This window comes from Homalodisca vitripennis, chromosome 7 (genome assembly GCF_021130785.1).
Source record: "Homalodisca vitripennis isolate AUS2020 chromosome 7, UT_GWSS_2.1, whole genome shotgun sequence".
In the NCBI taxonomy this organism is placed as follows: domain Eukaryota; kingdom Metazoa; phylum Arthropoda; class Insecta; order Hemiptera; family Cicadellidae; genus Homalodisca; species Homalodisca vitripennis.
The window spans coordinates 137,818,384-137,833,100 of record NC_060213.1 but is presented as its reverse complement, the minus strand read 5'-3'; the positions used below and the strand labels follow the sequence as shown (position 1 = coordinate 137,833,100).

Here is a 14,717-nt window from a genome sequence, read left to right as displayed (position 1 = left end):
ATTCAACCAGTGGGGAACTGTAATATGGAAAATGACTCTCCAGACGATGTCCAGCCACAAGAACTTTTGGATATGTTCCAAAATATTGATGGCTGCTCTGAAATCGATGAAAATGATATTACTCTGTAGTTAGGGGCAGAGAAACATCGCCGGCTGAATTGCTCATGTTGAAGAGACTGCGGGATCGCACAGCACGCAAGCGGCAGACGACATTGGCACAACCAAAGCTGGCTGAGTTTTTACCAGGAAATGAACAGTTATAAATGTACTGTACGGATTAATAATAATTAAATGTGCATATGTTTGATGTTTTTACAATTATAATGGAGTTTATCTGTATTGTATACCGTATTTTATTAATTTTTACCTAATTCTCCGGCTAACCCGGATTTTTGTTAACCCGGATCGGCCGCGGTCCCGATTAATCCGACTTATTGAGGTTCCACTGTACTTCAAAGCATTTATTGCCTCTGCTATAAAAATGCTAATTGATAAATTATACGTTATAGGGCAGTAGAAAAATTTGTTCTAAAAGCAAAAACGAAATTGGTAACAAAAGGAAGATAAATCAACCAAAAATTAGAGCTGTTCAAACCTCTTGATTTTGTAGCTGGAGCAGCTAAGAATAGAAGGTTCAGGTGGGCAGGACACTGAGTTAAAAAGGAGGAAGGGAAATGTTGAGGATCAAGTGAAGGGGATCTAAGGAAGCTTGACATCAATGGAAATGGCAGCTGTAGAGATGGAGGTGGGTATTTGATGAGGCAAAAATATTGTTTTGGTATCCATCACCATGGAAATTAAGTAGGGGCCATGGCCATGGTTGATCTACCAAATGGTTCTAAAGATTAGGTTGTAGGGCGTGTTATATTGGACTGACACTAACCCAACAGAGGGAGCTAAAAGGTATCAAAGCATCATATACTCTTTGTTTGTAATTTTTATGTTTTTATGACATGTGTTTTTTTAACAAAGTGTGTCGAAATAGACATGTAATAAGATTAAACAAATTTAGATTAACAATTTAGTAATAATCTTGATTTTGTTTTCAGGAGATGAAGAGGTGGAGGAGGCGCCAAGACGAGACGGTACTGAAGAGAATTCTCTGGAATCGGACGAAGAGAAGCGTGTTGAAGTGAGTCACCAGTTTCTCTTAACGTGCTCACAGTTTGCGTCTCTTCAGTAGGGATTTTTATAATGTTAATTTGCTATCTTATTATAATAATCTCTGATTCTATCTGGTACCATGAGCCTGTTAGAAGAAGCGGTTGGTATCTTGAACCGATAACTGAAATATAGTTCAATAATTTGTATCTAATATATTTGTACAAATAAGTCTGGAACCCACAGCTCTTTGAAAGCCTAACATTGCATTTATATAATTGTTGATCAGACAACAAATCAGTAATTAAATAGAACCATCATACAGAGTGCCTGGTTTCTGTTGATTAGAGGTATGATATCCTAACCGGAACTTTTTGGTAAACATCAAAATCGTCCTAGTTGGGTGCACTAGAAAAATACTTTCAGTCTGCATGGGAAACACAGAGGTGTAAATAGCAAGTCTAATCTAGATTGCGATATTTTATCAAGCGTCCTTAGTCAGATGTGGTTATTTCGAGAGGTCAGAAATCAACAGGAAGAATTTCATTTTACACGTTGAATTCAACAGTGTTACCATCCCAGCATTCTTTAGGTCAGTGGTCATTATTATTACAAGCTTCCATCATTTCAAACTTTCCATTCTGGAATTATGGAACCAGTCAATTACAGGATGATATTGGAGTATATAAAATCATTTCCAAAATGAGTATTATAGGTTAAGTTTATAAATCCTAATAATGCTACATATGAATGAATGAATGAATTGATTTATTTCCCAAATATATGTACAATATTACAATCCAAACTTTACTATTACTTCTAAATAAATTTTATTACATTACCCGAACGTAGTTTGAAATGAGAACAAAAGGTATAAATAAAACATCAAAAAAGATAACATCATGTATAAACATTGTCCTCGGGAAAGCAGCCTGCATGGGACTATGCATGCCTGTGCGCAGACTCGAGTTGCTCGCACGCCTGAAGAAAATAAACGGACTGGAGTACATTAAAAAAATGAATATAAAATAAAATACAAAATAATACACTATCTATATACCACATACACACGGGAATCTGGAATGAATATATTAAAAGGAAAAACCGTGTAATTTTAAATATGTACCTTTTTTAAAGAATTGAAGTATTATTAATTTTAAAAAACATTTACCATATTAGCAAACTGGGGTAAATAAGCAGGGTAACCGCCGATTATAAATGGGATAGTGATAATGAATATGATGGGATAGGCGTGGTGGCTATTCACATGTCAAACTGTCCGCCGTAGTTAGTAGACAACACTGCTCGGCCTCCTCAATAGACAAATGATAATATCCACTGGTTAACTTTCCTTTTAAAGATATTGTAGAATATTTAATTGAAAAAACTAAAATTAGGAAACTGTTTACTTATATTAATAAAAAAAAGCACGATGGGCTAGATGTATGGAGTTGGTGTTTGAATAGGATTTAGTTAATTGCAGTGGTAGTATTCTGTTGATCTAGAATAACGTGTGTTATGGGTGTGTTGTGTTCTTTCTAAATAATATCATCTAATATTTTTATACATGTGTTTTAAAAGAAATTTTATAAAAAAGTGTCTTATTGTAAAAATATTTAGTTTTTGAAATAAAATGGATGTTGAAAATCTATGACATTTTTTAAAAGCTACTTTCAAAATTGGATTTCTGAACCAGTAAACTGAGGATCAAGATTTGATTTATAAGCTGCCCCCCCATGATAATTATCCCAAAATGCAAAAAGAGATTGCAGTATGCATAATATACCATTTTCATTCTTGAACAGCAGAATAACCCTAAGATTCTTAAAGTGCCAAAGATATACTTTCGAGTCTTTTGTTTGAGGATATTCTCAATATGCATCTGGACCATTTCAAACGGAAATCTATAATAACGCCAAGATATTTATTACGCAGTTTATTTTTTCGATTGCTTCGCAAATTACTAGGTACTGTTATATGATTTCCACAATTATGTATGATCAGATTTTATAAGACATAATCCGACTAAGGATTCAAAGAAGGATTGCGCATAATTTTGTTTTAGTTATATTTAAGGAAAGGACATTCTGATCAAACCACTTTTTCAGTAAACATTTAAATCACTTAATGCTTACGTCTCACATCCGCCATATATTTCCTTAGAAAAATCAAGTGTGTCGTCGGCAAATTAATGTTATTTTTTTCCCGTTTAAATTTAGCTTGGCAATATTATTTATATATCATAAGAACAGAATTGGCCCAAGTGAACTCCTTGAACCACCCCCCCCCCCCCCCCCCCCCCCCCCCCCCCCCCCCCCCCCCCCCCCCCCCCCCCCCCCCCCCCCCCCCCCCCCCCCCCACCCCCCCCCCCCCCCCCCCACCCCCCCCCCCCCCCCCCCCCCCCCCCCCCCCCCCCCCCCCCCCCCCCCCCCCCCCCCCCCCCCCCCCCCCCCCCCCCCCCCCCCCCCCCCCCCCCCCCCCCCCCCCCCCCCCCCCCCCCCCCCCCCCCCCCCCCCCCCCCCCCCCCCCCCCCCCCCCCCCCCCCCCCCCCCCCCCCCCCCCCCCCCCCCCCCCCCCCCCCCCCCCCCCCCCCCCCCCCCCCCCCCCCCACCCCCCCCCCCCCCCCCCCCCCCCCCCCCCCCCCCCCCCCCCCCCCCCCCCCCCCCCCCCCCCCCCCCCCCCCCCCCCCCCCCCCCCCCCCCCCCCCCCCCCCCCCCCCCCCCCCCCCCCCCCCCCCCCCCCCCCCCCCCCCCCCCCCCCCCCCCCCCCCCCCCCCCCCCCCCCCCCCCCCCCCCCCCCCCCCCCCCCCCCCCCCCCCCCCCCCCCCCCCCCCCCCCCCCCCCCCCCCCCCCCCCCCCCCCCACCCCCCCCCCCCCCCCCCCCCCCCCCCCCCCCCCCCCCCCCCCACCCCCCCCCCGCCCCCCCCCCCCCCCCCCCCCCCCCCCCCCCCCCCCCCCCCCCCCCCCCCCCCCCCCCCCCCCCCCCCCCCCCCCCCCCCCCCTCCCCCCCCCCCCCCCCCCCCCCCCCCCCCCCCCCCCCCCCCCCCCCCCCCCCCCCCCCCCCCCGTAGTCTACATTATATTGCCATCGCTACTAACATTACAAATGAGACATATTGTTTTCTATTGGTAAAATAAACTCTGGAACCAAGTAAGGGCGATGCACCTTAATATTCTAATAGATCCTAGAAGGACAGGAACCTCTTGTCTAGACAGGGAAATGGACCCTAGTTCAATAATTACAGTATTACAGTACCAATTACAGTATTAGAAGAAGAAATCACTTCATCTGGACTACTGAAGTTATTTTTGTACCAAGACCCGTTTGTGATAACCTCTAGTTATTTGCAATTCATAAGAAACCTTGTATGGTGTCCCTGAGAAACAGTTCTGAGCTTGGTGATGTGATTTAAAAATGTTTAATTACCAAAATTTATCGTGTTTTACTGAATTTAGATCACCTCATCACAGACTCCAACAAAATTTTCATTGCTAATTTTTGTTACCTAGACTTTAGATCCCTGTTACGTTTAGTTTAATAGTAACTCACACACATGAGTTTGTTGATAAGAATTTGTTTATCGTCATAAGGATTACTAAAACATCAATACAAATAACATAAGATAAATATATCAAAACTATTTTAAAGCAGAAGTCCAGATAGACATGTTTGGTAGCCAAAACAGTTGCTCGACTAAGTAAATATTGTTTTATATTTGAAATAAATTTATATATAAATAACAGGACAAATAAATAAATAACAATGCCAAGTAAAACAAAGCCTCAGAAATTGCAAAAACAATATTATTTAACGCTGAGACATTTAAAAATCAAGTTTAAATAAATGAAACTATATAACGATAACGGATGAAAATCTAATCATATAAAAAAGTTCCATAGGTTGACAATATATCACATTATAATTTTTTTAGTTTTAACATTTTTTTTATAAACACAATTTTTGACATTTCAAATTCGAAACCTCATTAGTTAACCCACATGTAGAGAAATTCCAGGAAAGCTCTGGAGATGGGAAAATGTAAAACAATGGGTGAAGAATATAACTAAATGCAAATAATAAACTGGTTTTTAATGGTTCTTGTAAAATATGTCATAATAAATAGTCATCTAAGTATGAGAAGAACAAGTCTTACCACTAGCTGTTTCTAATTATAATTTATTATGATTTTGCTTGATTTATTACAAAACACCCTTAGTGAATGCCTGTCTGAATGGGTTTGTTCCATGTTTGTTATTTTCTTCGACAACTCATTTAATGCCAATATTAAACAAATTAAGATCTCGTCAAAATCCCATGATATATAAACAAATTTTATTTCTCTTATATTAAGAGTCAAAATTATATACTTGCTAAATATACAACAGTCTATTGTATATTTTATTAAAAAAATAAAAATTACATTTGTGAAATAAAATTTAAAAAAATTATAATTATAAGGTAGCAATAAGCAATAGTTCATGTGAGTCAACATGTAACTGTAAAGTTGATAAGTATTGGTAGACATCAGAACTGGTTAAATCCGGTTAGAGGAAAAATCAATACTAGAACAATGGAACATATGTTCACTAGTTACTTGTTGAACTGCCATGTAATGTAAAGATGGGGAGGGGGGAGCTACTTACCTGGCATGTGACAGGGGATAGTTTGATTTGAGGACTGCTTCAGGAAATTAAGTGTTAAGGTTCAGAGTAGATGACTGGCCTCTTTGTGATATTTTATGGATTCCAACAAATTTAATCATTCAACTCTTTGTAAGCATTCTCATATTTTCTAATAAATTTATAGTAATTTTCAGTGCTTATTAAAATTTGTAGTATTCCTTTTTCTACATTTCTTACACCTTTCTAATTTTAAATAGCGCAGTTTTATACAGTAAAATTCTTGTTGAAACCTGAAGTTTTGAACTTTGAATATTTATTTTAAGTTTCAATAAAAATAATTGACTTTTTTGAGGGAGCATTATTATTTTGTGATTAGAAGTAAATTTTTATTATAACTTTACTTTATATTTTTTATTCAAGAAGTTACTTTTTAGTTGACTTTCCTGTTTTAGTTTGTTTTTTCTTGTGAGTGACATTTTATTTTGTTTTAATGTAGAAGTTATATGTTCCGTTGTTATTACTATTATTTATTTAAGATTATAAGAATTTATTTTGATATGATTTATTTGTAATGCTTAGGGTGAAAAGGTGACTTAAGATTTAAAGATATGTTTATTTAATAAACGTTAGCCTACACTTGGACATAGTATAATCATGTGATCGTGTACCTATCGGCTTGTTTATAAATACATAATATTTAACACGTCCAGGACGGCGTATACCCCATCGGGCGCATGATTGTTGAAATTTTAAGATAAATGAATTGTTTTAGGTACACAGAGAAAAATTGAAAAAAACAATGAAATAATTGTTTTTGTGCAAAATTACGAAGCCTACTTAACTTTTTCGTTTGATGTTTGACGTAAGAAAGATTATGTTTTTTGCCATTATTATTTAAAAATTCAACAGCAAATAAAAAATCCGGGAAAACACTTATGTGAACGCATTAATAAAAAGAAATTCATTGACATTTATTTTGAATAAATTTTTTACTTATTTATATAAAAACTTATAAACTTGATTTTAAAAATAATTTCTAGCAAGTCATTTGTTCAGATCACAAATAGGAAAAAGATTCTTATGGCCTACTATCTACAGTACTTATGTGTACTGGAAGTTTCAGAGTTACCTGATGGAGTCAATGACAGCTTTATGTACTAGGTATAACCTAAGTTTAGATAATGGGTAAAGTGAATAAAAAGTACTATTTAACTACTAGACTTTGCATTTGTGAAATGATTAAACAACAGCTTATGCTAAGTAGTAAATTTTAAAAAAATTATTTGCTTTTATAGACTATTATTTATTCTCTTTCTTAGAGAATGACATTACATTTTCATTGTACTATTCTGTATTCAATAGTTTTCATACATGCAGAGTACAAAAAATCCTTTGTAGAGGTTAAAAATTAATATATTCGAACCCTAGCCAGAAAAGTTGTTTTCCGCTCTTCAGCATATATGAAATTAGAAGGAAATATAATATTGCATTAAAGTTAACCTCAAGTATTAAAATTAAAGTTTTATTTGTTTTATTCAAGTTTTATTCACTTTAGTTAATAATTTACCATTTCGATCATAAAGATTTAAAAAAAATGTCATAAGAAAATTGTATTCAAAATTCAATTTTTACATTGTAAAATTTTGTATCCTATAACAATAAGTATTATACATTACTCTCTAGGAAAGTTTTTTCTGAGTTTAGTATTATTTTCTAGAAATTATAATACTCTTGAATAATGTAACTTTTCTGGTTTGCAGTGTTATAAGTATAAAAAGCCACTGTTTTCCAAGAACAACAAACATAATGTCACTGTTGATTTTATGATTTTTTCCTGTGGTAGACGTTAACATTTTGTATTTTATTTTAGAGAATATTTATTTTTAGAATTTTAATCATGAACACAATGCATAAAATGTTGTGATTAGATTTACAAAATTAGAAACAACAATCACCTAACTATATTAACTACAAAGAACAGCATAATATAAATCATATCCATACTATAATTATATTGGTTCCAAATTCTTTGAATTATGAAAACATATTTAAGTGTAACAATATCTATACATACATAATACTTATACATAAAATATTTTACAATTTTAGTATTAATGACGGAGCTTTAACAGTTTTTTTATTTTAATGTTATGTCCAGATCTTTGCATAATTTAGGAAACATCTTCAGTGTCTAAATCTCCTTCTGTATCCAAAGTATTTTAATATTTAATTATATTGTATTGAAATGTTTAGGATGAAGAGGAAGACGCAGAAGTAGATGATGGAAGGAAGAAGAAAAAAGGGAAAAAGAGGAAAGCTAGGAGTGAATCCAAGAAGGAAAAGAAAAGGAAGAAGAAGAAAAAGGCTGATAGTGCTGAGGTACGCTTTTATAATATTTAATCATCTTATACAGTATAAATATTTAGCTATGTAAATTCCAGTGGTCAAAGGTATGACTTTTAAATGTGTCAGTAATTTGATTTAAATATATTTTTAAGTCATGGAAGTTGGAGGGATGTTGTAAATTTGTATTCAACTGGATTTTAATTCCGATACGTTAAAATTAAATTACAACTTTGAATATCTTTGTAAAGGACACTATTTCTACTAACTTAAAAATATCAACAAATACATTTCTAGAAACAAATCTCAAAATTTTGTTTACCCATGTAGCTGTTGACAATTGTCAAAAAGTAGTGTATTGTTTTGTACACAATGTGGTCTATGCTTATTTTGTTTGTGTTATACAATATTTACCATACCATAGAACTGTGTGATGGACTGTTACACCACGATTAAACCACATGTCGTGGCCGATAGTGGTGGTCTCTACAAAGTCAAAGTATGTGAAACGTTAAAATTGGAGAAAGACATACTTGTACCCGTACATGTAATACTAAAAAGATGTTTCAAGTAAGAGTTGTATATTAATTTTTTATAAAGATTTGTTTTAGGATTTCATGCAGACAATTTCGTTGATTTAAGCATAACAGTGCCAACGTCCATACAGTACGGACGTCAGCAGTTTTATCAGAAATTCTGTCATTTGTACAATATGGGTGCCCAGTTTTATCGAAATTTCAGGCTGCATCCAAAATTCCTCAGATATTTGGACGTTACGATGTTCAGTAGTGTATGATTGGTGTATCGTTTCTATGTTTACCTTTCGTATTTGGTGATCCGTGGCCTTGGATAACAAGAAGGTGATTCAGTCTAGTATCAGTGCAGACGGTATGTGTTTTTTTACATTGTGTGTGTTTGTTAACTGTTTAGAAGTTACAATTTCATTATTTATTTGTTATTGTGTTTTATTATATTCAAGCAGTGTATACAAATTAGGGGGAAAATATAGACACTTCTGCAAGAAATGTGAAAAAAGGGTCATCCAAGTTGCTTTGGTGCCTTTTTTGTTTTTTATTTATTTATTCTTTCACATATAGTATTGAAGTAAACATGTGATATTGTCATGAACCGAATGTTATATTTTATGCTAAGAGTGTTTGAGTTACTTGTTAAGCATATATATATATATATATATATATATATATATATATATTTTAAAACACAAATGTTATGTGTAAAACATAAACCGCTAAAAAATTTTGCAAATCGGATCTGTGTTGAAAAATGGAAAATTTGGTGAACCTTAATTTCTAAGAAAGATAAGATTACCAATTCGTTTGTATGATTCATAAAAAATAGATGAAGAATATCATACTAATCTCAATTTAGATACTAGATATCTTATCGAAGATTTTGGACAATGCAAAGTCAGTAATGTTTGTTAATAGCTTTTTTACAATTGTATTTATTTATATTTGTGAAGCAAATATAGTTTTGAGTATACACGTGAATGTACTGTTAATTTGAAGTGAAAATATAGAAAAAATAAATTAACTTGATATCGTGAAAAAGATAAAAAAAGGTTGCATGATGTTTGAAGTAAAAGCATGCTTTATAGAAAAAAAACACAATGTCACATTTCTAAGACATACCTATGAAATGTCACCAGCACTCAAGGAACCTGTGTTAGAACTGCACAGCTGACGTTAGTTGTGAACATTCATAGTATAGATTGACATTACTGAAGAAATTACCATCCCAAGCTAGTTAGTGCAATAGAGAAGTTCGTTGATGGAATATAAATGAACGGGCAATATTATATATCAATTCCTTTTACACCAGTAATGATTTTTGACACATTTATATTATAATAATTATGATTTTTGATGCTCAACAAATTAATTTTACTATCAGCCATTACCTAAAATGAATTTTGTACAAACATTAACTTTATTGTGTATGTCAGCTCTGGTTATAATAAGATATTGCCTTAAATGTGGAAATTTTGTGTGATTTTCCCACCTATCTATCATTGAATCTTAATGTATCATTTTACAACACTAATCAAAATTGATCGTACCAATACCTCAGTGTATGTGCTAATGCCACTGTGGTTTCTCAGTTAAAAGTAACAGATAAGGAGAATTGTGTTTTGGTTACAGGAAAGTGACTACGGAGCCGGGGACGAGGAGAATGGGGACTCGGACTACGGGAGGAAGTCGAGGAAACGAGGCAGTGCCAAACATACGCCGGTTGCCACTCCTCAACCGGCGCAGGAGAATTCTGGTTTGTTGCTTGATCTGGAGTATTAACCCTTCCCACGCCGTAGACACGGATATATCAGAATGGCAGACTTTTACCTTTTATAATTTAGTTATAGCTTTGAACTTAAACAAAATTTGTTTACTTGTCTTGGCATTATATTAAAGTTAGAGGATTTATTAGCAGCGCATGAAGGGTTAATTTAGTCCATTGGACACAATGAATTCTTTACACTGTTGTGATCATGATTGCGTACTATGTGCATTTTAGTTTTAGAAACCAACTCCATAGATTGCGGTAGATTTTATGATTGAACATGACCTACTGTAAATGATGGTCTTTGAATAAAAGGCTCATAATATTCTAAAGTTGTATAATATTCTATTAGGTATTAAGCACTTTTAAATTATATTAATGTTTTAAAGATTGTTTACATTTTCATTGTTATGACATCAATTTCCATTCTTAGCCGTATTATTCATCAAATTGGATTTTGTGCTTAGTAAAATGCACACTTGGTTGATGCACACACATTGATCAGGTTCAAAGCTATTTTGAAACTAAAAATTCTATTCGAACGTCTGGGTTGGAGTCATATTTCTTCTAGTACTTCATTGGTATTATTTTTGAATCCTTGTGAAATTTAAAGTGTTCCACCTTAATCTTGTTTAATTTATCTTTAATACATTGAACCAATACTACATTGGTTTATAAGACACTTCAACATTTGTTTTCAACTGAACATTAACTCGCAGGGATGCCAACTGTGGAAGAAGTTTGCCAGACGTTTGGGCTGACTGACGTGGATATAGAATACACGGATGCGGACTTCCAGAACTTGACAACCTACAAACTTTTCCAGCAGCATGTGAGGCCTCTCCTAGCCAAGGATAACCCTAAGGTGGGGCTGGTTTTTTTCTGCATCACGTACTGATGCCTTTTAAATTACTAAGTACCCATAAAGCTGTTCTTTAAAAATGAATGTTATATTTCTAGTTGAACTGTCAAGGTGGTCTCGAAAAAGTCTTCTTATCAAATGTTTTTGTAACATAACCATTCTGAATCATTTTATTTGGATCCTAAATTTGTTAAATAAATTGATCTTTACATCTTGTTTTAAGTAGTTTGGAGATAGTTTTTATGAATCAGGTGAGATTTTGGAAAGGCTTTCACCAAACTATACATGATTGACCTGAACATACAAATTTTGAGCATTATCCAAATTTAGTAAATACAACAAATCTTTTTAACTTTACCTCCAAAACTAGAGTTGCATTAAAACTAGACTTAATTGTCGCATTTAAAAATTAAATGCACCACTATCTAGACAATAGACAATATACTTTATTGACATGTTCTTTGAGAACAGTACATAGCGTCAGTTATACAGGTATAAGGTAACAATTTTTAGCTGTTTGTAAATTCTTCTTCTGTGTAAAAAGGTCTCTCTTGGAGCCACAGAGTCAGTTGTTTCTTGAAGCGGTGAGGTGGTTGGTTCTTTAAGTGCTCTGGAAGGTGGTTGAAGTAGGCGGCTCCTTTATAGGATGGTTTCCTCTTGTATAGGCTCAGATGGTGTGGGGGCAATGCGAAGTCCGAGGCATGTCTAGTGTTGTGCTGGTGCAGATCTGAGTGTCTTGGCTGTGATGTTTTTACAGTGTGGAAGATTACTTCTCTTATGTAGAGTGATACGACTGTCAATATTTTAAAATTTTTGAAGTGTTCTCGGCAGCTGTCACGGTAGTTAAGGCCTGCGAGGCATCTAATTGCCCTCTTCTGGTTGATCAGAACTCTCTCAACTTCAGATTTGTTACATATAAAAATCGTAGCTCAAAGTAATTTTTAGTTGGTTGGGTAAAAAAGAAAAACGTATATTAAAAAGAAATAAAAACCCTGTAGATTTTCAGAGTTTCTACTCTGGGCAGAGAGACAAAACTTAAGTATCCAATCCACAATTATTTTAAATGTCTATTAAAAAGGACTAACGTTTAAACTTCAGAGATCTTTATCCTAATTGTCACTAAAAAATTATCAATCAAATTAATAAACATTTTTTTAAAAGAATAGTATTCAGAGAATATTTTTTATTCTGTGTAATTCTTCAACCATACATTTCTGTATAATATGTTCACTGTATTTATTTTTATTCTTATTTATCACTTGTATAGTGTAAATTATTTTACTTATAGGATAAGAATATTCCTATATTTGTATTCAATTATATATATATTCCTATATTCAATTTGTATTATTATCGGGTTACCTGTTATTTATCCGTCAGAATCGAATTCATCTTTATTTATAATCTTAAATATTTAAAATAGTTCTAAGAGGCAGTAGTAGAGAAGAAAGAAACAACCAAATTGCTCTGTAGGTATTCTTCCAGTTAGAAAAAGGGTGGGTCCTTAGCCACTCTTGCAGTGCTGACTTTAGTGGTTTTCTTGTCTTTACCGCAGCTCTAGATTTTCTGTCCATTGTATAGTGGTTTCCTTTCTTACAGTTGAAGATGGCGATATTGAAGGTTGTGGAGGCCAACATGTTTTGTATGATGTTGATGCATATCTCTGTTTCTTGGAAGTTCTGCGTCATCAACATGCAGTACTGCCTCTTGGATATAAATTGCTAAAACTGTTGGAATCGCTAGGTTCTTGAATGTATAATTTGATAATACATTCCTGATTCTGCTCATATTGTCTTAACCCTCCAACTGGTGACCGACGGCACAGATGTTCATCATACCGCTTGTGAACTGATAAAGATGGCCCAGCAGTCGGTCAACTTTCCGCTATTGTTACGCAAAAACCGTTATAAGTTATAAAGATATAACTTGGACTAGTTGAATCCTCTATTCGTAATATTACTCATTGTCAGCTGATATCGATCCAAATGCTGCAAAGCATACAGCTGATGGACTACGCAACTGGTGACGCATCGCACGGCCTTGACGTTCTTTGTTGCTAGGTTATTATGTAGGCTAGTTATTTATAAATGATTGTTATGTTGTGAAATGGGTGATCCTTGTTCTAATCATATAGAACAGCTGTAGGATGATGAAAGTGACATATCGGCAAATGAAGTGCATGATGATATTTCTTTGTCAAATTTGTTGTCAGGTAGTCAGGATGATTATAAACCGGTGGAATGTAAGTTGGTTTGTGAAAATTGATAATGACAGGGAGAATATCATCATTATCTGATATTCTTCTTGCCCAAAGAATTTATCAAACATCAATATGGACACGTGTAGTGCCAAAAAAAGTTGTACATACTTTACATTTTTATCAAAAAAACTTTTTTGTGTTGTAAATAAGTGTACATTTGTTATAATCCTTTTGTTCACTAGAAAACTGTGTGTATTTTGTACATTTACAGTGTCTTAGTATCTCAAGTCTTGTGAAAGTTACAATGAGTGAAACTCATAAAACAAAAAATTTACAATACACATTTTAAAATTAATTTATGTACAAATAAATAAACAACACTCTAGTAAGTGCATATTTTTATTATTTTAGATTTTTCTATGGTTTCTAACAACAACAAAAATATATAACACTTATTACTTAGCATTTAGCACACGTTTTTTTTATATTAAAAAAATATACTGCGCAAAGACAAAAGCCAGTGTATTATTCTGGGAGTTTCTTATTATTAGTCAGGCTGTTAAGTAGCAAAAAGATTGAAAATGATGTTGACTTGTCATCTTTTCTAGGTCCCGACAAGCAAGATGATGATGTTGGTGGCCGCCAAGTGGAGGGACTTCTGCAAAATGAACCCCCAGCAGGCTGATTCGGACGGGGTCTCAGAGGAACCTGATTATACGCCGAAACCAAGCCGCTCTCGCTCTAAGGTAATACAAGGAACCATTGAGTACACCAATAGCAAGTCTTACCACAGACCCATAGGTCAATCAATCTCTCCATTCAGTCAGTGCACAATAAAAAAATTTAATTTGACTAATTCAAACATCTTGAGATGATTTGATATTAATTAGTTAATGTAACAGATAACATAATTTCAATAAAATAGAAAACTCAGATTCAATCTATAAGTTACGGATTATGTCCTGGCTAATAAATGTTAAGTAAAAGAATGTTATAGAAATATATTTCACGTCTCTGATGTTTTGAAATCGGTTAATTAACAATAGTGTATTGAAATATTTCAATTCAATTTATCGTACATTTTTCAACACTGATTAATGATTTACTGTGTATGAAGGTTACTTAACAATTCTAAAAGTTATCCAATTGCATCTTTTTTCCTTTTCATTGCCACAGGAAGTGATTTAAACTTAATTTAAGGTAGAGAAATTATTTTGGCTCTAGAATCTTTCTGTAAGAGTCCATACAGAATGTGAAGTTGGTTAAAAACTAACTATCAGTCATTTACTATT

The 14,717-nt window shown here is 35.0% G+C and overlaps 1 protein-coding gene across 1 annotated transcript in view; it reads left to right on the top strand.

The window, feature by feature from the left end:
* Positions 1-14,717, top strand: part of LOC124366404 (chromodomain-helicase-DNA-binding protein Mi-2 homolog) — a 136,131-nt gene that overhangs the window by 46,284 nt on the left and 75,130 nt on the right. Inside the window, 5 exon segments of the mRNA XM_046822929.1 lie at positions 1,050-1,132; positions 7,976-8,101; positions 10,228-10,351; positions 11,083-11,228; positions 14,034-14,171. Of these exon segments, the coding sequence (XP_046678885.1) occupies positions 1,050-1,132; positions 7,976-8,101; positions 10,228-10,351; positions 11,083-11,228; positions 14,034-14,171 (617 nt within the window).